This window comes from Mustela erminea, chromosome 2 (genome assembly GCF_009829155.1).
Source record: "Mustela erminea isolate mMusErm1 chromosome 2, mMusErm1.Pri, whole genome shotgun sequence".
Taxonomy (NCBI): Eukaryota; Metazoa; Chordata; class Mammalia; order Carnivora; family Mustelidae; genus Mustela; species Mustela erminea.
Window position 1 is genome coordinate 58199914 of NC_045615.1, and position 14562 is coordinate 58214475.

The window sequence follows — 14562 nt, forward strand, 5'->3', positions numbered from 1 at the left end:
GTCTTTCATTAAGAACATACTCTCCCAGCAGAAGTAAATTTTAGAAGAAAATACAATTTGTTTTCAAATAGATGTGGTTTCCTAGAACACATTTTAGCACACCATTTAATTAAAGCTTTTTCTTGAAGAAATTCAAAAGGAAGTGTCCATTTTTTCATTCACTTATCTCACATATTCAGACAACTCTCACCCAACACTAGTTATAAAAGTAGTTAGCGAAATTAACTTATATCCCAAAAGTGCTTCGCTACCGTTCATGCGAATCAAATACCCTTTAAGCATGGCTTCACCATGATTAGGAAGTATTTTTTCTTTTCTTTTTTCCACCAAACACCAACATCTGTGGCCACACTCAGATAAAATGTTACAATCAAACTTTAGCATCTAAATATGCAGGGGAAAAAGAAAAATGTAAATATATTGATATTTGATTAAAATGACTTCAATTCTAAATTATGGTCAGAAAAAAAAAGAATGAACTAAAAAGTAATGGAGAAAAAAGGATGAGGAAAAAAAGGAAATAAGATCAGAAGGAAAATAGGTAAGAAAACAAAGAGAAAAACAATCTAGTTTTAGCTGCTTTTCACTTCAGCTAGTTCACTGTACTACAATTCATTCTCCATGTGAATTATCTGATTAATCATTGTTTAGAGTCCTTCAATCTTACACTTCAGTTTCCCTGGAGAGCAACATCAGTACAATATCAATACAGCTTCCCTAAACTGTAGCAGAAAACAAAACAGCATTTTCTGTTGCGTTTCACACTGAAAGGTTCATTTTATTTCCAGAAAATCTTTTCTTAATTCTAAGATCAGTCACATCAGATCCCCAAAACCCAGTTCACAATTTTCTAACTCTACCTAGTTCTTTGACTTTAAGTAGAGTGTAACATGAGGCAAAACTAAAAACACAGAGGCAGAATAATGACAGTAAGAAAAATATTAAAAGAAGAACACATTAGTTTGTTTGCATATATGTATATGTGTGTGTATATATATATATATATATATATATATATATATGTATATATATATGATGGCCTTAAAGAAATAGAAAAAAATTGTGCTACATTAATACAAGTAGGAATCTGAAAATGCTGTTGCTATTTGTCCTCAATTTTCCTTTCATATGAAATTCTCCTACTTTCCTGTATACAAAGACAAAACAATTCTTTCCCTCTTTTATTACAGTTATCTAAATATCATACCACATCAGAAAATTGAAACAATATTTCCCCAAGGAAAAAAATATCTGGAAAGAACTTTTGCCTTATAGTTACTTTAAAAGATGAAACCTTCCATAGAGTTGGTACTTTATAGACTGATTTCATAAATAACATAAATTATAAGACACCCAGAGTCCAATTCTTCCACTAAATTATAGTTCACACATTTTTTAGGTATTAAAATATCAAAAAGTATATTAGTATCAACTATAGGTGAGATATAAGTCATATTTATCCCTACCTGAGAACTCCATCTATTTGGTCTTTGGTGTAGCCCTTTCCACTTTCACTGCTACCAGATGTGCTGTCCTTTGTACAGTTAGGCTTGTTTTGATCACCACAACTTGATGGTTTTCGGCAGTGAGGGCTATTTCCAGCAGTGCTTCCATTTTTCATAATTATTTCCAATAGTGCTGTAGAAACATCATGTACATACACATGATCTTGAGAAGAAAGTTATAAAGCTGAAAAATTAAGAATCATGTACTCCAAAAGTATTCACCAGATTTTTTAAGATAAAATATATTTCCTTATATGACTGTTTACAGACCACTAATCACCATTTAGAAATAGAATATTAAGGAATTAAACTTAATAACTCAAAATTGTTATCATTTAATTCCTTATGACACAATTTCGTTTGTCTTATCATGGTGAAACTACAGAATTCCAAAGACAGGAGACAGTCACTAAAGAAGCCAATGAGAGATTAACTATAAAGAAACAGAAATTAGACTTTCTATTTATTTCTCAACAATATGGCAGCTAAAAGGCATGGTAACAATACCTTCAAAAAGCGCAGAAAGAGTAACTGTCAACTTGAATTCTGCACTTATTTTCTAGAAGCTGCTCAAAATTAAAAACATTTCCAAGAAACAAAAATGGATAAAATTCACCATTAAGATCTCACTAAAGGATACTGTATTATATATACGTTTTGGGCAGAAGGAAAATGCTTCCAAGATAGGTGAAAATGTAAAAGGGAATGGTGAGCAAATACTGTGGTAAATATATGAATAAATCTAAACAGAGTCTATAAAACAATAGTATTGTTATATCTAGGATTTGCTTTAAAATACTGGAAGAGCATAAAAGAAAGCGGAGAGAAAATATATATGAAATAAGATTGGCCATATATATTCACAAAGGTTAAAGATGAGAGAGCAATAGGAATTGAAGACACTATTGTCCTTCCTTTTGTGTATGCTTGAAACTTTCCATAAGTTAAAACTGAACATAAGAGGGGCCTGGGTGGCTTAGTCAGTTAAGCATCTGGCTTCAGCTCATATCATGATCTCAGGGTCCTGGGATCAAGTCCCAAATCAGGCTCCCTGCTCAACAGGGAGTCTACTTCTCCCTCTTCCTCTCCCTCTATTCACACACACACCCTCTCTCTCTCTCTCTCAAATAAATAAATAAAATCTTTTAAAAAATGTTTAAGAAAAACTTAAATATAAAAAAAAAGAACTAAAAGAAGAAACAGAAACCCACCTTGGTGGTAGAAGATTTTAGCACATTTCAATTGAACACAATTTATCACAATTCAATGTCAGTTATTAACTAACACTGGGTCGATGAAAAAAATCACTAGGATACAAAAGATATAAATGTCTAATTTATCAAGCTTGATCTAAGAGATATAACATTATACCTAACAACTGGTGAATATTCATTCTTTACAGACACACAAGGAATAAAAACACTGACTACATTATAGCTAGACCATAATGTTATTCTCTTTGAATTTCTAAGTAGTCATATATTCCACAATCATATGAGCACAATGCATTTAAGTAAGAAATCAATTTAAAAACTTAAGTTGAAAGATCACAAATGGGTTAGAACAAAATTAAGACAATTTGTATACCAAAGAAATAATCGTAATAGAAATGAAAATTAAATCGAACAAAAATGAAGATAGATCCCTTTGTCACATGATATACCAAAAACAGCAACAACAACCACAACAACAAAAAACCATATTACACATCTAAGTGTGTATATGAAGAAAACACAGAAGTAAAGAAAAATTTTCTTCCTAGAAGAAAATATAGGAATATATCTTTGTGTCCTTGAGTCAGGCAAAATATTTTTAGATAAAAGTACAGGTGACAAAGAAAAATAGAGAAACTAGACTTCACCAAAATTAAAAACTCTGTCCCCTCCAAGAATATTACCAATAAAGTAAAAAGACAATCCATAGAAAGAGAGAACATATTTAAGAAATCATACATCTGAAAAAGACATATACCTAAGAGAAATAAAAACACACATCTACACAAAAACTGGTTAACAAATGTTCATAGCAGCACTGTTCATACTAGAAAAACATTGGAAAGAATCCAAATGTTCATCAGTTGATGAACAGATAAAATGTGATATGTCCATACAATGGAATATTATCAACAATAAAAAGAAAGGAAGTACTAAGGAAACAATCAACAAAAACTAAAAGGCAGCCTATGGAACAGGAGTAGATATTTGCAAACAACATATCTGATAAAGGGTTAGTATCCCAAATCTATAAAAAACTTGTCAACTCAAAAACCAAAAGACAGATAATCCAGTTAAGAAATGGGAAGAAGACATGAATAGACATTTATCCAAAGAAACCTTTTAAAGAAGACATTTTTTCCAAAGAAGATATACAAATGGCTAACAGACACATGAAAAGATACTCAGCTTCACTCATCATCAGGGAAATAAAAATCAAAACCATGATGAGATACCACCTCATACCTCTCAGAATGGCTAAAATCAACAACACAAGAAACAACAGGTGTTGTTGAGGATGCAGAGAAAGGGGAACCCTTTTGCACTCTTGATAGGAATGCAAACTGGTGCAGCCATTCTGGAAAACAGTTTGGAGGTTCCTCAAAAAGTTAAAAATAGAAACTCTACAGTCTAGCAATTACACTATTAGGTATTTACCCAAAGGATACAAAAATACAGATTCAAAGTGATATATACACCCTGATGTTTATATTTATAGCAGCATTATCAACAATAGCCAAAATATGGTAAGAGCCCAAATGTCCATCAACTGATGAATGATAAAGAAGATGTGGTGTGTATACACACACACACACACACACACACACACACACGCTGGAATATTACTCAGCCATCAAAAAGAATAAAATCTTGCCATATGCAACAACATGGTGCAACATGGAGTAAGAGTGTATTCTGCTAGTGAAATAAGTCAGAGAAAGATAAATACCATATGATTTCACTTATACATAGAATTTAAGAAACAAAACCCAAGAACATATGGGAGGGGAAGGAAAAAAAGAAAGAGAGGGAAACAATCCATAAAAGACTCTTAATGATAGAGAACAAACGGAGGGTTGATGGAGGTAGGAGGTACGTGGGTAGGGTGATGGGTGATGGGTGGGGTGATGGCTAGATGGGTGATGCGTATTAAGGAGGGCACTTGTTATAAGCACTAGGTGTTACATTAAGTGTTGAACCACCAAATTCCATTCTTAAAACCAATATTGCATTGTGTATTAACTAACTAGAATTTCAATACAGATTTGGGTGAAAGGGCGTGCCTGGGTGGTTCAGTTAAGTGTCTGCCTTTGGCTCAAGTCATGATCCCAGGGTCCTGGGATCAAGCCCTGCATTGGACACCCTGCTCAGCGAGGAGTCTGATTTGCCCTCTACCCCTCCCCCACTTGTACACATTCTCTTTTTCTGAAATAAATAAAATCTTTGGGGAAAAAATGAAGTACTGATATATGCTACAACATAAATGAATTTGAAAACATGCTCAGTAAAAAAAAAAAAAGAGTCACAAATATTGTATGATTCTATTAATATGAAATGTATAAAGCAAGCAAATGTAGAGAGAAGAAAGTATTATTAGTCCTTGCCAAGGGCTAGTGGGGAGGAAAAGGAGGAATTTGGGACAAATGAGGATTAACTGCTAATGAGTATAGGGTTCTTTTTGAGGTGAAGAAAATGTTCTAAAATTGTTTGCTGCAATGGTTGCACAACTGTGAATGTAGTAAAACCCAATGAATGGTATACTTTATTTATTTTTTAAGATCTTATTTATTTGTTTGACACAGAGAGAGAGAGAGAGAGACAGCAAGAGAAGGAATACAAGCAGGGGGAGTGGAAGAAAGAGAAGCAGGCTTCCCGCTGAGCAAAGAGGCCAATGTGGGGCTCGATCCCAGGACCCTGGGAACATAACCTGGCCAAAGGCAGATGCTTAACGACCGAGCCACCCAGGTGCCCCTGAATGGTGTACTTTAAATGAATGAATTATACATATGTGAACTGAATCTCAATAAGGCTGTTTTATATATATATACACACACACACACACGCGCGCGTGCACGCACACACACACACATATATGTGTATATATTAAAGATCTTAGCAGTGCCGGCAAATTTGTAAACATATAGTTGTTTATTATTTATATCATAATAAAAGTTTATATATGTGTATACATATATAAGTATGTGTGTATATTTCTTTCTACCATCTAGCTAATGCATTCAAGAGGTCACCAAAGACATAAGAAATTGTTTTTATAATATCTAGTTGCAGATGACACAGAAAAGCTTTTAGACCACAGCCTATTAGTTATTAATAAGATAATATATGTTATATAGTTAATTTTTAACTATAGTTTAGTTTGTATTTAATGCCCTCATAATGTTAACCCTGAGAGCAGAAGACAACATGGTCTAGAGGTTACAAAATCCTCAAAAATTTTGTTGAAGAATTCTGGGAAGAAGGATGTGACACAGCAACTAAAATTTTAAATCTCTGCTAATTGCCTTATAAAATCTTGGCAATTTAGATAGTAAAATCCAAACCCCATGCACAAAATCCCCAAATACCAGAAGGTATGGATGAACTAATAGTTATGAGATCTATGTGGGTTTTATCACCTGTGTGGGAAGAAGTAGAGCACAGTAACAGGGCATTTGCTGGTCCACAGAACAAAAGAACTCCAAAATAACCAACAGGGACTTTCTATATTACAACACAACAGGAAAAACTGAGAAAAGTATGTAAAAAAAAAAGAGTGAGTTTTGCTCATTACCACAGCAAGTGAGTGACAGGGTCCACAATAAACTCTCAAGGGGATAGAAACTCCAGGCACTATAAACACTCAAAACTCCATCCAGAACAAAGCCACACAAACAGGACCCAAACTGAATAGGAAAGGGGTAGAAGAAATAAACTCCAGATTAAGTGAGGAAGGAGAAAAGAGAGAGAACTTACATAGCAAGGTGACATATTTTCAAACATTACCCCAAAACTGGAGAAGGATCTCTGTGTATTTAGAAAGGCTAATTAACGTTACATAAAAATGAGTATAAAAAATCAGTAAAAGAAAATGGTAGATGATATCTGATACAAAGTTATTATGAGAAAAAGAGTGAATAGGAATAAAATAAATCTCTGAAGACAATGATTACATACCACAAAGACTTACATACTGCAAACAAAACAGGTAAATGTTATAAGTAACTACTTCAAAACAAGTTGAAAAGACTTTAAAAAATTATACATAATATGAAAGTATACCATAAATTCGAACTGGAAAAAACCCTAGAATTATTCATTTAGAGCTTAGATGATAAAACTCAAGAAACAATAAGAAATAAAAGAAAAACAAATTCAAAAAAGAAGACTAAACTAGATGAAATAAGGAATTAATAAACTACAGATAATTTTGTGTAAGCAAAAGAGAATATTAAAAGGAGGAAAAATTTTTAAATTAAAAAAATGAAAAAGACAAAAAATGAGAAAAAGAAATGGCAAATACTGAAAATAGACTACCCAACATACATATAACAGGAGTCCTAAAAAAGAAAAATAAGGGAATAAAACCAATAAAACAATAACTGGAGAAAACTTTTCTGATAAAAACATCTAAAATCATATAATGAAGGGGCAAATCACATACCTAAGAATACTGACACAAAATAACCAACACCAAAATATAGTCCAGTAAAATTAACCAAGCATCTAGGCAAAAAGACAAAACAATTTATAAGTGAAAGAAAATTAGATTGTCATCAAACTCTGCTTGTAAGTAGTATTTGCAGAAAACAATGGAATAACATATTTAGATATCCAAGCAAAGAAAATTTCAGCCAAGTATTTTGTACGCACCAATTAACGTCAAGCACTAAGCCCTAAATGAACAGTTTTCAGCATTCCAGAACTTAGGAGCATAGTTTCCATAAGCCCTTCCTAGAAATCTACTAGAGAAAAAGCTTTAAGAATCCAAAATAATTAAAAATAACATTGATATATGAACTGATGGTGAGAACTAAATGTATAGTGACCTACAGAGATAAGACTAAATGACAAAAGAAAGAGCATATAGTATATAATAACAATATGCTCTGACACTGTAAACAGATTTAAATATTTTTAAAATGATGAGCTTCCTCTGGCTTGTCTTTTTTTTTTTTTTTTTTAGGTTATCTGTTTTTTTTTTTAACTTTTTATTTTTTATAAACATATATTTTTATCCCCAGGGGTACAGGTCTGTGAATCGCCAGGTTTACACACTTCACAGCACTCACCAAAGCACATACCCTCCCCAATGTCCATAACCCCACCCCCTTCTCCCAACCCCCCTCCCCCCAGCAACCCTCAGTTTGTTTTGTGAGATTAAGAGTCACTTATGGTTTGTCTCCCTCCCAATCCCATCTTGTTTCATTTATTCTTCTCCTACCCACTTAAGCCCCCATGTTGCATCACCACTTCCTCATATCAGGGAGATCATATAATAGTTGTCTTTCTCCGCTTGACTTATTTCGCTAAGCATGATACGCTCTAGTTCCATCCATGTTGTCGCAAATGGCAAGATTTCGTTTCTTTTGATGGCTGCATAGTATTCCATTGCTTGTCTTTTACTTGAAAAAACAAATTATTGGTCTTCTCTTCCCTTTCCTTCTCTCCCTTTTGCAGCTGACGTTTGAATGAAGGAAGCTTATTGGAACCAAAAGGGGAGTTATAGCCAACAACATGGCTGAGAATGGCATTACAAATATGGAAACAGAAGGTTAGAATGAACTCTGGTGGAGGTTTGTGAGTGTTGCACAGGTATCAAAATTGATAAAGATTAAATTACTATAAATGTGTGTATGTCCATAAACAAACACATGTAACACACAGAAATACATACACATACAAATACAAACATACATTCACACGTACATATATTTCTTAGCTCCAATGACTGAGACAGCCCAAAGGCAATGACAACCCTGTAGCAAGAAGCCTACCTAGTGTGTGTATCTTAGTTTCCAAGGACCATTGATCACTGAAAGGAATAGGAGCTCCTTGGAGAAATAGCTGATTCCCAGGACAATAAAATAGTGAACCTGAAAATCTTTTTGTGCCAGAAAGGAAGGAAGCTCAAAGAGTGATGAAGATAAGTCAAAAAGACAAAGGAGGGGTGCCTGAGTGGCTCAGTTGGTTAAGTGCCTGCCTTTGGCTCAGGTCCCGATCCCGGAGTCCTGGGATCGTGCCCCATGGTGGGCTTCCTGCTCTGCAGGAGCCTGCTTCTCCCTCTTCCAGCTGCTCCTCCTGTTTGTGTTCTCTCTCTGTGTCAAATAAATAAAATCTTAAAAAAAAAAAAAAAAAGACAAAGGAGTCAGCTGGAAGGGACTCCTGACTAAATCTGAGGCAATATGAGCAACAAAATTAAAAGTGATAGCAATAGGGGTACCTGGGTGGCTCAGCTGGTTGCGTGTCTGACTCTTGGTTTTCGCTCAGGTCATGATTTCATGAGTCATGAGACTGAGCCCCACATGGGCTCCATGGTCAGTGGGGAGTCTACTTGAGATTCTCTCCCTCTCCCTCAACCCCTCCTTCCACTCACCCACATGCTCACTCTCTCTCAAATAAATAAATCTTTTTAAAAAAATGCTAGTAATAGATTAAACAGGAATCCATGAATCCAAACTAATAAAGTTGAATGCAACTAATAAATAGTAGAAGGAATTACAGAATTAGAAAACCACCATTTGACAACCATTAGAAATTTATTCATAAAAGAATTATTGATGAACTCTAAAAGGAGTTGGGTAAAGTTTGTTGGGGAACAGGACATTTATACAGTTTCAAGTATTTCCCCATAAAATATTTATTAATTACAAAGGGGAAACAAAGTAAGTTTAGAATGGAGAAACCTGACAACAAGCAACTCAAACAAACAAATGATCAAAATAAGCATCAATCAATAAAGACCGTATCACTCACGATATTCTATACTAAGAAAACAACATCACTTCTTATGTATTCCTGCCAAAAACTCATATGAAGAAATGTCAAACCCAAATTGAGGGAAATTTTACAAAATAACTGGCCTGTACCCACCAAAGGTCAAGGGAGAAAAGAGAAAAGATGCTACCTGGAGAATAAAACATGTCAAATAAATGCAGTGTGTCTTTTTTGCTATCAAAGACATAATTGGGAAGATGGACAGAATTTAAATGAGGTACATGCATTAGTTTCATTAATTTAACAGTTATACTGTGGTTATGTAAGAGTGTCCCTGTCTTAGGAAATATATACTGAATTATTGAGGGCTAACAGGACCTCTTGTCTACAACTTACTCTTAACTGGTTCAGGAAAAAATATAGTAAGAACAAATTGTGCATGTATGTGTAGGACAGTGGAGACAGCAAAAAAGGACAGAGGAAGGGCATGATAAAGCAAATACAGTAAAATTTTATCAAATAGAAAAAGCCTGAGTTAGATACACAAGGGAAGTCTATACTTTTCTTGTGACTTTTATAGAAATTTTAAATTATTTCAAATTAAATAAAAAAAAAAAACTCGAAATGGGGAGGGCAAATGGGGAGAGTATATGCCAAAAATTTTAACTTTTCAATAAATGCATTAGGGGAGTGGTATTAGTTGCATAGATTCCTGTTTAATCTATTGCTTTGCTTTGGGGATTTTGACAGAATCTGCATTTAATTTAAAAATACTCTGAAACTATTATGTAAGTATATGATGTGGCAGAAAGCAAAAAAATAATCATGACATATTCTATCATTTACTATGGCCTTGAGAACCAGCATTACTACTGTGGAAGGAAGGAAACAGAAATACAAACTAGGAAAAAAAAAGAAATATAAACTAGAGAAATTTAATACCCCAAAGTGCTTAATATGAACGAGAAGTAAAAGTATAAACTCATAAACTATTTTAGATTCAGAAGAAAAAAGTTATTTCCTAGTCTATACACTAAAAAAGCCCATAAATAATGAACAATCTAGTAACTACAGCATCCTTACTGCCAGACTGCAATGTTGAAACACCATTTTCTATTAATAGAAACTTACTGTAGATATGACTGATTCCAGATCTATCACAGAATATGTACAAGAGGAGCCTGAAACATTCTGTTACACCAAACAGGAGGTTAACTATTTAAGATTATTGGGACTCTGTGTGTACTTAGGAGCTAAATGTAAAGGGGCTCCATACTGGCCAAAGACCCAAAAAATAATAACAGTTGACCCTGAACAACCCAGCAGTTAGGGGCACCAATCCACATACAATTAAAAATACCCATATAACTTTTGGCTCAGTAAAAGCCTAATTACTAATAGCCTACTACTTACTGACTGGAAGGAAGCTTAACAATGACATAAATACTTGATTAACACATATATTGTCTATCATATGTAATATATACTATAGTCTTACAATAAAATAAGAGAAAAAATGTTACTAAGAAAATTATAAGAAAAACACACTTACAGAACTGTACTGTATTTAGAAAAAAAAAAAAAATCTGATTAATGGATCCACACAGTTCAAACCCATGTTGTTCAAGGGTCAACTATACTAATTAGTTGCTTTTGTAGAAAAACAGGGAACCAACTCCTTTACTTGAAAACTGATAAAAGCAACCAAGCACTTGTCTTTCCTGTATGAACTGTACTACTATATAACCCTAAGACAGGAAAGAGGAACTATCTCTTTATAGAAGTAGTTCAGCTAATAAATGAAGAATTTTTTAAAAACTTGTGGAGCCAGATATGAACATGGTTTTGTGTGTTAGTATTTACAGGTAGACACAAAATCCCTATGCATGCAAGTTAGAAGTTATCTGTGCATTCCCTTTCATTCTTAGCACAAAAATACTCCTCCAGTGTTTGTTTTGGACATCTTCCAGGTTAATAGCTAGATGCTGAATAGTGCTGAAGCAGGATCACTGTTGTTTTATATTTTCAACATTTTTATGATAGTGAAAATTGTCTACAATTTCATGCATAGGGGCTCTGCTTAACAATGGCTACATGTGTACACGTACTCACACCAAATACTCTTTGACTCCAAAGAGTGAAAATTTGGACAAGTTCCATTACCTCTGGGTCTCAATATCCAGTTTTGTCATCTTAAAAATGGAATCAGCAAGGCTTTCTTTATTAACAATTTCTGGAACCAATCCCTGAGAAGGTAATATGATTCAGTTCAAATACTGCCAGAATTTAGAACACATTGGATTTTTCTGTATTAGCTACCATGAGATCTCATTTGCAAATAATGTGCAGTATTACAAACATTAATAGGGCGAATATAGTACTTATAAACCAGACTACATTTATTTTTGGTTTTTAAAATTACACAGTATCATTTTATGCCTTCACTTTCCACACCTATTGCTTTGCTTTGGGGATTTTGACAGAATCTACATTTAATTTAAAAATACTCCATATTGGGGCACCTGGGTGGCTCAGTCATTAGGCGTCTGCCTTAGGCTCAGGTCATGATCCCAGTGGCCTGGGATCAAGCCCTACACTGGGCTCCCTGCTCTGTGGGAAGCCTGCTTCTCTCTCCTCCCACTTCCCCTGCCTAATCTCCTCTTTTGATGTCTCTTTCTCTCTGTCAAATAAATAAATAAAATCTTTAAAAAAAAATAAAAGAATACTCCATATTAGGGACTAGTGAAAAAGTAAATACAATATTAAAAATGTTTATATGAATCATCCAAAAGTGAAGAACCAAGGTCTGTCTTTATTTCTTGTTTCTATTGCACACCTGTTAGATAGAATGTCCCCTATTAGCTAAACTAAAATAGGATGCATAATTTGAAAAACAAATGGATGTTTTCCTCCTCTTCACAAACCAGAAACAGCTTTTATTTGTGCAATTACAAAAGTAATGTTTCTCAGCTCATTAAAAAAGACCCAACAAAGTAAAAATCACTTATAAATCCCACACAAGAAAATCACTCACCACTTTGGTATATTTGACTTTAGTTACTCTAGTTAACTGTCGAGTTTTTTATGTATGCCTAAACAAAATTAGAATAATCTATATGTGTTGATAGCTTAGCTTTATTTAATTCATAAAACATCATGCATTTAAGTTTTTAGCAAAATATCGGTCCATGTCACTATTTATTTATTTATTTATTTATTATTCAGGACTACTGCAATAGGGGAGTAAGCAGGCTTAACTTCAAATTCAGCAAAGACAGCTGGGGATTTATGGCCAATGAGCAGGGTGAGGGAATCAGTGGATGGAGAATTATTGAGGCACATTATTATTTTTAATAGGTGCATAATATCTGAATGCAATGTAATTTATTTAACAATTCTCACTGATGAACACTTACACTCTTTCCACATTTTGCTAGTGACAATTTTTACATATACATTTGCATACTTACCTGATTATTGAAAAGCTTCATTTGTGAATATATTAGCATGTTAACCACATAGCTATAAGATTTTCATTTAATTATTTAGCAAATCATCTTTATTGAAGGGAATAAAGTTATATAAACAGGTGTCATTTCAGAAAATACAAGCTTATATATGCCAAAGCAAATACTGTCAGATACCAGGGGAGTAAAAAGGATAATTAAGATTAAAATGGTTTGTGATGGCAAGACTTTTTAATCTAGGAGAAGTACGGCTATATGCACGAGGAATGAATGCAGCAAAAGAGGGAGAACCACATGTTAACTAAGCATGGAATGAGTAGTTGAATCTAAATGGAGATAAATCCTAACTTAAAGCAATTACTTTGTGCTCAAACAGGTATCTAAAAATGACAGAAAATAAATATTATACTGTTGACCCAAAGGCAGTACACCCAAATACTTTTGGCTTAGTAATAATGCATGACATTCTAACAGCACTTAATACAAAACCCTTATAATAGTCCTGTGAAAATTATAGATGAGATAACTAAGTTTCAAGAAAGGAAAGGAGAATCACAGGAATTAAGTCATTATTATGTCTAGCAGATATGTCATACTTCATTTCTATAGAATGTAAGCTCTAGAAGGACAAGAACTTTGTCTTACTGTTCACTGACTCCCAGGATAACCACAAAGAAGTGTGGATTCAGTAAATGTGTGTTGAATAAAGGTATCCCCATTTTAGAGATGAGAAAATTGAAGCTCCAAAAAATAGTTACATATGCAACGTCACACAACTATTAAATTAAGGTTCAAAACCAAATTCAGTCTTCTTTCTTTAACTATAATGTCTGAAACAGTTTGGCTATTAGCTGAAATTTGGAGATCATTTTATAACACTTAACTCAATATTATCTAAGTAACTGTTCTGAATGTATAATTTGTACTCGTCACTAAATTTTAATTAAGTCAGAAATAGAAAGAAAATGGAATTGCCTTAAAAGGACTAGGTTAGCTAATACTCCAGATGTGTAATGACAGTTTGAAAAGCTTTAATTTACTATTTGAAGTGAGGCAAAAGAGGGATAGAACTCTGAATTTTTTATTAGATTTAAATTTTAAAATAACTTAATAAAAAAAAGGAAAATTCTATACATATATCTCCCATATGAGGGAAAAAAATAGAGGACTATTTTAAGTGCTATTGTGCAGACAGATGCTGCAAATTACACATGAGTTATCCATTCATTAAAGTAGACACAGGATGGCCTTTTTTGAAGTTGTAGGCCACAATTTAGTTCAAGTTACTAAGAATTCTTGAAAACAATCAAAATGCTTTTCTTCAAAAAAACAAACAAACAAACAAACAACGAAAATATCTATACTAATTGGCCCCAATGAGTATGAAACAGTAAAGTTAATACTAAGTAAAGAGCAATGTAAAGCATTAAAACAGTGAGATTGTATCCCTCTGTGAGAGTCCAAAACATATCAATAATTCAATAAATATACAGTTTAAGAAACTAAAACGTAGTTTACTTTTCTGCTTGCTGACATTATTTTTCCAGAATATATAGTAGCTAGTCATACATATCAATCCTTTTGAACATAAACCAAACTCCTAGTATGAAAATATTTGAATATTTGTAAAATTCACTTCTCTTAGAAGTCCACTGAAATGAT

At 33.5% G+C, this 14562-nt stretch overlaps 1 protein-coding gene across 8 annotated transcripts in view; it reads right to left on the bottom strand.

The window, feature by feature from the left end:
• The window catches only part of DNAJB14 (DnaJ heat shock protein family (Hsp40) member B14), a 48396-nt gene that overhangs the window by 29755 nt on the left and 4079 nt on the right, over nucleotides 1-14562 (bottom strand). For 2 of the 8 annotated variants that reach the window (XM_032332986.1, XM_032332987.1), the window contains exons 2-4: nucleotides 11597-11679; nucleotides 7161-7222; nucleotides 1467-1638 (exon numbers count right to left, since the gene is read on the bottom strand). In XM_032332986.1, the coding sequence (XP_032188877.1) occupies nucleotides 1467-1638; nucleotides 7161-7222; nucleotides 11597-11679 (317 nt within the window). Of the gene's footprint in view, nucleotides 1-1466; nucleotides 1639-7160; nucleotides 7223-8699; nucleotides 8727-11596; nucleotides 11680-14562 lie in introns of those variants that run through there. The other 6 variants (XM_032332988.1, XM_032332994.1, XM_032332989.1 and 3 more) reach the window with 5 other exon arrangements.